This window comes from Gigantopelta aegis, chromosome 8, assembly GCF_016097555.1.
Source record: "Gigantopelta aegis isolate Gae_Host chromosome 8, Gae_host_genome, whole genome shotgun sequence".
Taxonomy (NCBI): domain Eukaryota; kingdom Metazoa; phylum Mollusca; class Gastropoda; order Neomphalida; family Peltospiridae; genus Gigantopelta; species Gigantopelta aegis.
The window spans coordinates 27163509-27176179 of record NC_054706.1 but is presented as its reverse complement, the minus strand read 5'-3'; the positions used below and the strand labels follow the sequence as shown (position 1 = coordinate 27176179).

At 36.9% G+C, this 12671-nt stretch overlaps 1 protein-coding gene across 1 annotated transcript in view; it reads left to right on the top strand.

Moving 5' to 3' along the window:
- Positions 1 to 4167: 4167 nt before the first annotated feature.
- LOC121379591 (ATPase family AAA domain-containing protein 5-like) overlaps positions 4168 to 12671 on the top strand; it is a 34962-nt gene continuing 26458 nt past the window's right edge. Inside the window, exons 1-5 of the mRNA XM_041508238.1 lie at positions 4168 to 4188; positions 4323 to 6976; positions 8446 to 8515; positions 9632 to 9962; positions 10301 to 10665. Coding sequence (XP_041364172.1) covers positions 4168 to 4188; positions 4323 to 6976; positions 8446 to 8515; positions 9632 to 9962; positions 10301 to 10665 — 3441 coding nt within the window. The remainder of the gene's footprint in view (positions 4189 to 4322; positions 6977 to 8445; positions 8516 to 9631; positions 9963 to 10300; positions 10666 to 12671) is intronic.

Here is a 12671-nt window from a genome sequence, read left to right as displayed (position 1 = left end):
GTTAAGGACCACACAGATATTGAGGGAGGAAACCCGCTGTCGCCACTTCATGGGCTACTCTTTTCGATTAGCAGCAAGGGATCTTTTATATGCACCATTCCATAGACAGGATTGATCCCAAACTGACTGCGCATCGACAAGCGCTTTACCACTGGGCTATGTCTCACCCCTCACCCACATCAATAAATCTGAAATTTGGTGTCTGTATTCCAAGTAGTTTTTGAGAAATTGTCATTTTGCTAACAGGGCTGCAGAAAGTACCAGTCTGATCTTTTTTTTTTCTGACTTTTGTTTTGTTTTGAATCCACGACTCCACATCAGCCCTGGGAGAATTCCAAAGCATTCAAAGAAACTGTTCAGAATTATGACAAAATACACATCAATACATGTACCGCATTGCCAATAGACGACTGATGTTGCACGCTAGCGCAACATCCCGAAATATATAGGTTATCTAGCCAAAACAGAAACTAGAATTGGCTGAAATGGCACCACAATATATGGCTAAAACGAAACCAAAATTTAAAAGATATATGGCTAAAACAGTACCAGAATCATTATAAATTGTGAACAATGATATCTTCAGTAAAACAACAGCTATATATTAATCATTTATTACTTTGTTTCGTTTTTATGTCCATGTAGACCTAAATAATAGCAGCTAGCTCGGGGTTTTATCACCCATGTTACTAGACTGATAATCAGCATAATTCCCCACCATTCACAAAAGGCTACGTCGATTTTTTATTCTCAATTTTGGACTAAAACATTCCAAATCTGAATGTAGGTATTTCTTTTGTTTGTTATTATATACAGATATATTTTGAAATTGATATGTAACATAAGTCAGATTTTTAGAAATAAAACCCTGTAGCTAGAAGTCAGCGAAATGCAAACAATCGTAACCATCATTTTTTTTGCATTATTTCAAGTCCCATTACTTAGGGAAATTATGTACATAGAAGGATTAAATTTTGTATGAGCACTAAGATCATAAAGTATGTATAAAGAGGGAACCTCGCCCTAAGTGTAACCTTTAACCTTTAAACTAGCGCTAACAATAGGGGGTAACAGTCGGATCAGGGCTTCTAGGATTTTTTAAAATTCATTAGCCATAGGATGAGTGTGTTTTTTAATTTACTAGCCACGATTAAAAATTATCTAGCCCTATCATTAAGTTAATATAATTTTACTAAATAATAGTTATAATCTGATATGTTACCTAAAGAGGGAGATAAATATTAAAAACACTAATGTTGGGGTACGGTCAGGATATTCATATTTATAAAATAGACTTAACTGCAACATTTGACTCTTTGTCTGTTTTTCACTAGCCGTCGGGCATGGTAGTAGTAGTTATTTACCAGCCCAACATTAAATATCACTAGCCATGGGAATGGGGCTACCATAATCTAGAAGCCCTGCGGACATTTTACCATTTTCAGTAGTTAGCCTGACTGCTTAGAGACAATTGAAAAATCTTTAAAATGCCATCTAACTTCTTTTTTTTTTTTTGTCAAGTCCACCCCACTTGCTGTATAAATGCTAAATATTGCAACTTTGTGATGATTAATTATGGAATAACATCCTGAAATATGTGTACCAAGTTTCATTATCTGGATATCCTTGAGAAATTTATTTTTCAATTATGTCATGTTTTAGCGTTTGCTGAACATTCACAATAACAGACATTAATTACACATTCATGACATTCTCTGATCTGTTTACATTAATAGAGAATCTTTTATTTCAGGTTTACCGTCCAGCTATGGCCTATGGTTGTACTTAGAAATACAGATGAAGACAGACATGCTGGAAGAAAAACAAGCTGATGTGAGCTCACAGTATATAATTTCCTTTGTTGTGTTTTTACATATTGTCTTCTGTTTATTTGTTATTGTTTATTCATCCTCAGAGCTGCCAACTGCTACACTTTGGGTGTAGTTTGCTACGCTTAGTCGACGTTTGCTACGCTCATGCCCAAATTGCTACGCTCAATTGAAAAAAAATCCAGTATGATACACTAATGAAAACCAGTAATAACTTTTGCAACAGATAAATATAACTGGATGATTAGTGTATTTGGCCAAAGTTTCTACTAACGAATTATGTTTTATTTGGCAAGCGTATACATTTCATCTTTATCACATATTATAGGTCTACAGAGTAAGTTGAAAAGCAGTCGATTTCTGGCATTTATACAAAAAATTTGATGTAATCTTGGAATACAGTAACTAAAAACTGAATTTGTCATTTCTGTGGCTTTTTTTTATTTTTAATTCCAACATATAAAAGTATAATTTGCAGATTAAGAACCATTGTAAAACAGTTGTAGTAAAATGTATTCAATAACAGACATGTAGTTTTACTGTAGGCCGAACCAAGTCTCGTGTACTATAAAACCTTCAAATAACTGTTCTTTAGTTATGTTACGCTTGCATGCCATGAATATAGAAAATTGCATGTGATAGTATGCCAGTTAGGAATAGAATAATTTTAATTTTAACTTGAAATAAGAATACAACTTATAAGCATTCAAATTTAGTATTGATCACATCATCACACAACAGTTAAATTTGGGTTTATTGCATTTCGATGCTGTTTTTAAAACAAATTCTGGTCATTCATAATCCTGTCCAAATCGCCCGACTTATTTGACAACATTCGTTGCATTTTGGGTATGTTTATATCCTTTAACCGACGACAAGCGTTATCTATGCTAAAAATAGCATGACCCAGTCTTTTGCAGTTACTATGACATAGTCATTTGGTGTTACTTGGTGTTTTCTTTTGCTGTTGTTTATGGCATTTGGCCATGCTATGCTCAGATATCATTTGCTACTCTCAGCTTATCATGAATGCTACTCTCACTTGTGGCAAGGCAGGCCATCGGATTTCACGGTAACGATCATTACCAGTAGCGTGTCGGCAAAACCACGGAACTGAAATTTCTTTTCCCATGATTTTTGTTGGCTGGATTGGAACCTTTATTTGTTGTAAAAAAAAAACAAAAAAACAGTCAGTTGGCTGGATTGGAACATTTATTTGATGTTAAAAAAAGAAAGAAAAAAAAGTCACTTGGCTGGGTTGGAACATTTATTTGTTATCATTTAAAATAATAAGTCAGTTGGCAAGATTCGAACATACATGTATTACCCAACCTGCATAGCATTTTGACAATCCATTGCATTATGGTATAAGAAAAGGGTTCCCATAACTTGTTTTAATGGAACCTACATGTAAAAACAGCTTCCGATGGGTTCCCATGATTTTAGGGAACAGAACCCAAAAAGTGTTTCCCATGAAATTAGAAATCCTATGGCTTGCTAGGGGTTGGCAGCTCTGCATCCTACATTTAGCATGTAGGTGATTGAAAACATTGTATAACAATGTTGTGTATAATATATGGGCATCGACATCAAGGAGGTTTTTTGGGTGGGTTTTTTTAGGCTTCCATTGGAATCATAAAATTATTTAATACTTGTATAAATATTTTTGGATTCCATTTCCAGACCTCAGAAAATTACAAGAATGGTCTTTTCGTTCACATAAATCTAATTTGTGTAACCTATGTTTCATTGATGAATGCATTAAATTAATGACATCATTTACGTGGACATTACAGGTTATGCAAAATGGAAATGTGTTACCTGACAGTGTTCGAGATTAAATTTCTTGGCCAGTATCCCAATTGGATACTAACATTCCAAAATCTGGTATCCCACCTGAGAATTTAGTATTATATGGCATCCCAGTGGGATACTGGGTTCTTGAAGTCTGGTATCCATAATTAAATTCTAGTGTCCCCGGGATATCGGGATACCGTTAATCTCGAACACTGCCTGAATTTTTGTTTTGCATTACTGATAAATGGTAAAATTACATGTATGTGGTATCTTTATTCTGTTCAAGCACCATTTATCAGTACCTGTTTTTCTTTTCATTTCTAGGTTTCTAAAACAGGACAGCAATGCCTGGGTGCTTCTGGACCACAGAAATCCATTCTGGATTTTTTTAAATCTCCAGGAAAGGAGAACTCTAATAACAAACGGCAAAACGGTAATAACACAGAACACCTTGAAAAAACTCCCACCCTGTCTGCATCTTCGAAGTTTGTAAAGAAATTCACAAGTGAGAAATCGACTGCTGAACTCGGGGATGAAATTGATGCATCTCCATTACCTGATAGTCAGTGCCTATCTGACCTGAGCAAAAGTTCTAGTAAAAAGAAAAAGAAACACAAGAAGTGTAAAACTTTGGACGCTGATTGTGAAGCGGTTCCTGTCGAGGTTGTTTGTGTTAACAGTAGTTTTGAATTAAAGGAATCTGTAAGCGATCAGTCACTCTGCGACTCATCAGAGAAGAAGAAATCTAGAAAAGGAAAGCAAGGATTTGATAAGAAGTTTGACACGGAAGGAACGTTGTGTGGCAGCGGAAATGTTAACAAGAGTGACGGAACAGAAAATATCTTCTTAGAATCGCAGGACAGAGGCTGCTGTGCTGTCAGCGACTATGTTACCATAAATGAAGATGAAAGTGTACAAGATGAATCTAACAGTTCTAGAGATAAGAAACTCAAGAAAAAGAAATTAAGACAACTTGAGCATAATGATAAAAAATTTACAGACGGAATAAGCAGAGAAAAGGAGGATGTGGGTGATGTATCTAACGGCTCAAAAGACAAGAAACACAAGCATAAGAAATCAAAACAACTTGAGTGCAATGATACAAAAATTACAGATGACGTTAATGGAGAAGACGAAAACATAGGTGATGTACCTAACAGTGCCAAAGACCGACACAAGCATAAGAAATCAAAACAACTTGAGTGCAATGATACAAAAATTACAGATGATGTTAATGGAGAAGACGAAAACATAGGTGATGTACCTAACAGTGCCAAAGACCGACACAAGCATAAGAAATCAAAACAACTTGAGTGCAATGATACAAAAGGTACAGACGAAATAGGCAAAACAACCGAAAACATAGGTCATGTACCTAACAGTGCCATAGAGAAACACAAGCATAAGAAATCAAAACAACTTGAGCATAATGATACAAAAGTTGCAAACGAAATAAACAAAGAAATGGAGAGAGATGTTGTTGATGTGTCTATCAGTTCTGAAAAAAAGAAACATAAGCATAAAAAATTGAGCCAGAATGAGCTTAATGATACAGATGCTGTGGGCAAAATGCACAGTGAAATGGAAGCTGTTTCCATTGTTGATGAAAGTGGTGGGTTAGAAATGAAAGTCTACCTAAATAATGACAAGGAATGTGTCTCCAAACATCACAAAAATAAAAGAGTGAAAAGAAACAGAAGTGGGTCTGATTCATTTCAGGATGAAGTAGATGGTGATAAACTTGGTGAATGGGAAAATGGTAACCGTAGAGAGAAAAACAGCAATGAAGAATGCGTAAGTCTCGGAGAAACTGATGATGTGGATATAGATGGTATGGAGGAAATGATAAACCTGTTGGAGGAACCGGACAGTAATAGTACAAATGGTTCTGAGAATTTGGAAAGCCACAATTCATCGAACAAATCTAACTCTAAAGCAAAGCTCAAATCGCCAAAGAAAACTGGCACAAAGAGGAAATTGGAATTGAGTTTTCAGTCGGATTCTGGTAAAGGTTGTCATGGTAATAAAAAACATAAAACGGACAAGGAAAATGCTAAAAGTGAAGATCCTGAGACTAAGTCAACCAAAAAGGTAGTAACAATGTCGTACCACGATTACTTGCAGACATTGGTTTCTACTGTGGATTCTTGTGATACGCCTGATGAAATGTCATCAAGATCAGACAATTCAGATCCCAGCAACTCGGAACATACTGGAAGAAAGACAAAATTAAACAATAAAAGTAGTCCTGAAAAGCAGGATATTACAGAAGATTCTGTTGTTAATGAGAACAAAATTGAAAATACTGAACCGAAGTCTTGCAATGGGAGCACCCCATCAATTATGATTTTTTTCACAAAAAAGTCTGAAAGTAAATCAAGTGAACAGGGCGTCTCTATGGTTATACAAGCTGATGTTCATAATGATCCATTGTCGTCGCCAGTTGTGAAACGGTCTAGTCAGAAAAAAGAAGTGTCTTCTGGGAAGAAGGAAGGTTCCCCAGTTACGAAATTATTGACATCTTCGTCACCTGGTGTGATAAGAATAAGCGATGATATTGAAATTCTTAGTTCCGAGACATACGCGGATGAAACTTGCTGTAAAACAGATAGTAAAGGAAAAAGATGGTCTAGTCCAAGAAAGAAAGCTAAGCTTAAAAAGTTACATGAAAATGCCACTAATGTTAACTCGGCCATAGTGAAAATATCGGGTAAATCTAAGAAAATTAAAAACTTGAAAAATAAATCTTTTGCTAAGAAAAAGGAAATTGTGGCTAAATTTTGTGACAAAACTGATCCTGATGTTGAAATAACAAAAATTGATGAAAAAGTTAATCAGCAAGTTAAAAATCACAAGAAAAATAACAGTAATTCCAGTGTTAAAAAAACACAGAAAGAAAATACTGATGGTCTAATGCAGGGTGAAGATAAAGAAAAACGTGAAGCCTTTCTGAAAAGTACGGGCACTGTAACGTTTCCTGCAAAGACTGCACAGGCTAAGCTATGTTTCACCCAGTCTGGTCTTTCAGCTGATAAATCTAGTGTAGCTAAAACGAATCACAATACACGTGTGAGAAATACTCCATTAAGAAGTGAGAAGAAGTCAAAAAAAGTTAACAAGATGTCCACAAGTGAAAAATCTTGTTTGATAACTGACATTGTTAATTCTGATTTTGTGCAGTCTCTAAGTGTCAAAAGAAAGAAGAAAAACTCTAAACCAATGACTGATGGAGAGGTCGTAGACGTTGAAGAGATTAAAACACCAAGCCGGAGACCTCAAAGGACCAAGTACAAAGTTTCCGGTTTCCAGTTTGATGATAGCAAGGAGACCCCTATAAAAATAAAAATAAGGTAGTGTATACATGCATCTATGTACTTACCATAAAATAGGCTCATATTTAAAAAATTTGTGTAGTTCTCATATCAACCCCTGCAATTACCTGTGGCAGTTGGCAATGCTGTGGAGATTGCCGCTGAGTTTTTCGTTCTCTGCGGCATTTTTTTTTTTTGCCGTGGACTATATTGGATTATGTTTTTCAAGATGTATTTTTTCTTTACTGTTAAAAATAATGAAAACAGATTAAAAAGTAAATTTTAAAACAGTAACTGCACCGTTATTACTAAGTATCTGAATCTCAGCATCATCGGGCATGATTGTACATACATGTAAATTACTAGCATGAAGCGAGTATCAACTAGGTCACTGAACTCTGTTGACTGTTCATAGCACATGCATTGCAGGGACCACTGGATTGCAGGGAGGTGACAGCTTATACATAGTTGAACCATGGCTATGGTGCATTACAGTGTTTTATTGTCAGTAAAATGTTTAACATACACTCCTACAAGTTACTTGAAGTGTTATGGTCAGCCTGATGATTAGACATTTGTAGATATACATATAGAGAGATCTTTCTCATAGTTTAATAAGAATTTCTGCGTCATTTATATTGGCAAAATATACTACCCTTTTCTGGTGCTGAGTAGCCTAATCTCTCTTCTTCCCCCCCCCCCCCCCCCCCCCCAAAAAAAACCCCACTTCACTGATTTACTTGGGGGCACGTCATTCGCATGCTAACTGTTATTTCACTTTTAATCAACGAATACAACCACTGGTATAAATAAATCTTACAGCATATTGGCAAACAACACAAATGACAAACTAATCATTCAAATTATTTACTTACAATCTGGAGTTGCAAACAAGTTAACGGAAAAATTGCCGAGGACACTATTTTTCCACAGGCAAATTATTTGCCGTGGACATTTTTTTTAATTGCAGGGACTGTCGTAATACAGGGTTTAAGCTGGGTAAAAATAAAACATTTAGTTTTAGGTTGGCATTCTGGTGAATTCTGTTTAAAAATAGTTTTAAAGTGAGTTTGTCTTTTGTACAATTTCCAATTAACTTTGTAAAGAAAGAAAGAAAGAAAGAAAGAAAGAATGTTTTATTTAACGACGCACTCAACACATTTTATTTACGGTTATATGGCATCAGGCATATGGTTAAGAATTAACTTTGTATCCCAGAAGAAAGAAAAGAAGTGTGATAAAAATGGGTGCAATAAACATTTATCATTACATTTCTTGGTGCTTCATCATGTTCTGCTTTCAATTACACCCGGTCTGAATTATAATATTTCCCATTCAAAGAAATCCCTGGATTTGCCAAAATTAATATTTTAATCACAAAGTTGTGAGGAATGGGTAATTTAATGGTTAAAAAACTCACTGGAAACCACAACTGTTTTACTCTGCATAATAACTAAGGTCAGTGCCATTCAATCTATAACTCAAACTATACATATATATATTTACAGGTATTACAAATCTCCTGGTGACGAAGAGAGTAATTTCACTCCCAAATGTTTGAAATCGAAGGATAAAAAGGTAAAATCTGCATTGATGAATAGTTGTTACATAGAGTAATTTGTGTTTGGATTGCAGTATTAAACTGTGTACATTTTTGAATTATGTATTGTTATGTTAACTTAACTTGTCTGCATATAACATTATTAGGACAAATTAGAGTTCAAACCTGACTTTTGATAGTTTTTACCTGAGCAATCCAGGGCAGGACTTGGCCCAGTGGTAAAGAGCTCACTTGATCCGCAATCAGTTTGAGATCAATCCCAGTCGGTGGACCCATTGAATTATTTTTCGTTCCAGCCAGTGCACTACATCAGCCAGTACACTACAAAGTCTGTGTTATTGTCACTGATCAGTAATCCACAGTCCACCAGTAGATTTTGCCTTACAGTGAAATTCAAAGACTTGAGTTACATGTATGTCCATGGATCAGTCCTTGACTAAGTGAAACCTGCTGAAGCTGCCACCTGTGTTAAAGAGGCCACATTTTCATTCTCCCAAATTGTCTCATATAGTATAAACTGATCTGTATTAAAGGGACATTCCTGAGACTTTTTAACAATTGTAATTACATATCAAATATATTTTTCTGCATAAAATATTAGTGGCTGTATATTAAACGTGTTTCAGATCGTTCTAATATTTGTACTAGGTTAAATTTCATTTTATTTCCTAATTTATTTATTTGTTCCCGTACATACGAAATTATTTGAAGACAAAATCCATTTTGGGCTTCTTACAAATATTAAGATGACCAGAAACACATTGAATATACAGACACTGATATTCTAAACAAGAAAATATATTTAATATGTAAGTTTAATCGTAGAAATGTTTTATTAGTCGGAAACATCTTACAATGCAGCAAACTCAGGAATGTCCCTTTAACGGCCTGTTTTTAAAAACTCTTTGGTGGCTGCTTAACACGAGTGCAACTATTTGGATTGGCTGTCCAGGACAGATAGGTCAATGTAGTGGTCTTACACCTTCCCACCGAGTTATACATATTAAGCTAGAGATCGGAGGCTGTTTGCATGCAATATTTACTCACCTATAATATTACGTTGCATGCTGTGTCATTAACCTTTATGTGCTATGTTGCATCTTTTTAATGCACAACAATTTGAATATTACCAGATGGAAGCAAGACTGGCTAAAGCACAGGAGCTACTCCATAGGGCAAAGAAACACAAGCGCAAGAGAAAGCTGTCATCTTCAGGAAAACCAAAGACTAAGAAGACTAAAAAGAAGAAAAAACACAGTAGAGAGCGTCTGGAGGAAGTCGCCAGTAATGACGAAAGTGGTCGGCGGAGAAGTCGGCGGTTGGCTGCTCATGCAAACCAGAGTCTGGAGGAATCGGTCATCGAGATTGACGAGGAAGAGGTTACAGAGGTTCGGTCAAAAACCAAGTCAAAGCTATCCACGAAGCCTGGAGCAAGTCCAAGAACGAAGAAAACAAAACCTTCAGGTTTCACCAATTCAATTCTGTTTGTCTTTATAATTCAACTAACAGGTTTTATAGCATTCTGTGTATGTTGTAGTGTTAAAATTATTGAGTTGTAAGAACTGAAATAATGTGTGTGACCATGTCATTAGAAGGAAGAAGGAAATGTTTTATTTAATGACGCACTCGACCATGTCATTAGAGGAGAAATGTAATTTTTTCCATAAACTGCAAAATTAATAATATTTATGTGCATTTATTTTCAAAATCAAATAGGCATTAAAATGTTTATTTCGATTACCAAAGCTTTATCTTTACATACTTAATGTATTTTTTTATCTAATTTTACTTGTGTTTTGTAGGAAAACTAGCTCCAATATTCATGAAAGGAGGAAAACCAGATGAATTTGCAAACATACCAAAACAACCAGAAGATCCAGAGAAAGCACGACTAAGAAAAGCTTTCCTGATGAGCGGAATTCCCGAAGAACTGAAGAAACAAACCACTAGCCAACCTGCAGTAGTTTACCCAGAGTTTGCTCCCTTGCCAGTTGTCAGTCATGTACAACAAAGAGAAAAATGTTTGGATTCAGGTGTGGATTTCTGGCATTTACCGCCCGTGTCTTTGTGTCTAAGATGGACCGGATCCCTGGTTCACTCACACTGTAAGTGGTCTTGTCTTGGATGGAAATCGCTGATGTCCAGAGCTTCCAAACGCATATTTGAGGTAATTTTAAAAGTGTTCAGTATATCACCACTAGAGCACATTTAATTGATTTATTAATTAATCATCGGCTATAATCTATTGGATGTCAAGTATTTGATAATTCTCAAAAACCAATTCAAAGCTGTCCACCCTCTATATTTTTCTAGCATCGGGGATCTTTTATGTGCACATTCCTTTTTTCTCTCTCTCTCTCTCTCTCTCTCTCTCTCTCTCTCTCTCTCTCTCTCTCTCTCTCTCTCTCTCTCTCTTTTTTTCCTTTTTTTTTTCTCTATATTATTTTTTTAATTATCATTAACCCTTTTACTGATTATATACAATCATTACGGTTTTTATTCCATTGTAACAATTAAAGTATTTTATTCAATTCTAAAGAAAAAAGGTAATGGTACACAAATGAAAATTATGGCACTTATTTGTTTTCACTCCCCCCCCCCTCCCCTCCCCCCCATTACTACCACCCTCCACCTCTATCAACACATGGTGACAAAAGTTCTGAGTTGTTTTTGTGAATTGCATAAAATTTGAACAGAAAAAAATTAATAATTAGAGCTCTTGAATGATACGTGGTCGGTTTGGGATCAATCGCTGTCGGTGGGCCCATTGGGCTATTTCTCACTCCAACCAGTACACGATGACTGGTTTATCAAAGACTGTGGTATAATGCTGTCGGTGGGCCCATTGGGCTATTTCTCACTCCAACCAGTACACGATGACTGGTTTATCAAAGACTGTGGTATAATGCTGTCGGTGGGCCCATTGGGCTATTTCTCACTCCAACCAGTACACGATGACTGGTTTATCAAAGACTGTGGTATAATGCTGTCGGTGGGCCCATTGGGCTATTTCTCACTCCAACCAGTACACGATGACTGGTTTATCAAAGACTGTGGTATAATGCTGTCGGTGGGCCCATTGGGCTATTTCTCACTCCAACCAGTACACGATGACTGGTTTATCAAAGACTGTGGTATAATGCTGTCGGTGGGCCCATTGGGCTATTTCTCACTCCAACCAGTACACGATGACTGGTTTATCAAAGACTGTGGTATAATGCTGTCGGTGGGCCCATTGGGCTATTTCTCACTCCAACCAGTACACGATGACTGGTTTATCAAAGACTGTGGTATAATGCTGTCGGTGGGCCCATTGGGCTATTTCTCACTCCAACCAGTACACGATGACTGGTTTATCAAAGACTGTGGTATAATGCTGTCGGTGGGCCCATTGGGCTATTTCTCACTCCAACCAGTACACGATGACTGGTTTATCAAAGACTGTGGTATAATGCTGTCGGTGGGCCCATTGGGCTATTTCTCACTCCAACCAGTACACGATGACTGGTTTATCAAAGACTGTGGTATAATGCTGTCGGTGGGCCCATTGGGCTATTTCTCACTCCAACCAGTACACGATGACTGGTTTATCAAAGACTGTGGTATAATGCTGTCGGTGGGCCCATTGGGCTATTTCTCACTCCAACCAGTACACGATGACTGGTTTATCAAAGACTGTGGTATAATGCTGTCGGTGGGCCCATTGGGCTATTTCTCACTCCAACCAGTACACGATGACTGGTTTATCAAAGACTGTGGTATAATGCTGTCGGTGGGCCCATTGGGCTATTTCTCACTCCAACCAGTACACGATGACTGGTTTATCAAAGACTGTGGTATAATGCTGTCGGTGGGCCCATTGGGCTATTTCTCACTCCAACCAGTACACGATGACTGGTTTATCAAAGACTGTGGTATAATGCTGTCGGTGGGCCCATTGGGCTATTTCTCACTCCAACCAGTACACGATGACTGGTTTATCAAAGACTGTGGTATAATGCTGTCGGTGGGCCCATTGGGCTATTTCTCACTCCAACCAGTACACGATGACTGGTTTATCAAAGACTGTGGTATAATGCTGTCGGTGGGCCCATTGGGCTATTTCTCACTCCAACCAGTACACGATGACTGGTTTATCAAAGACTGTGGTATAATGCTGTCGGTGGGCCCATT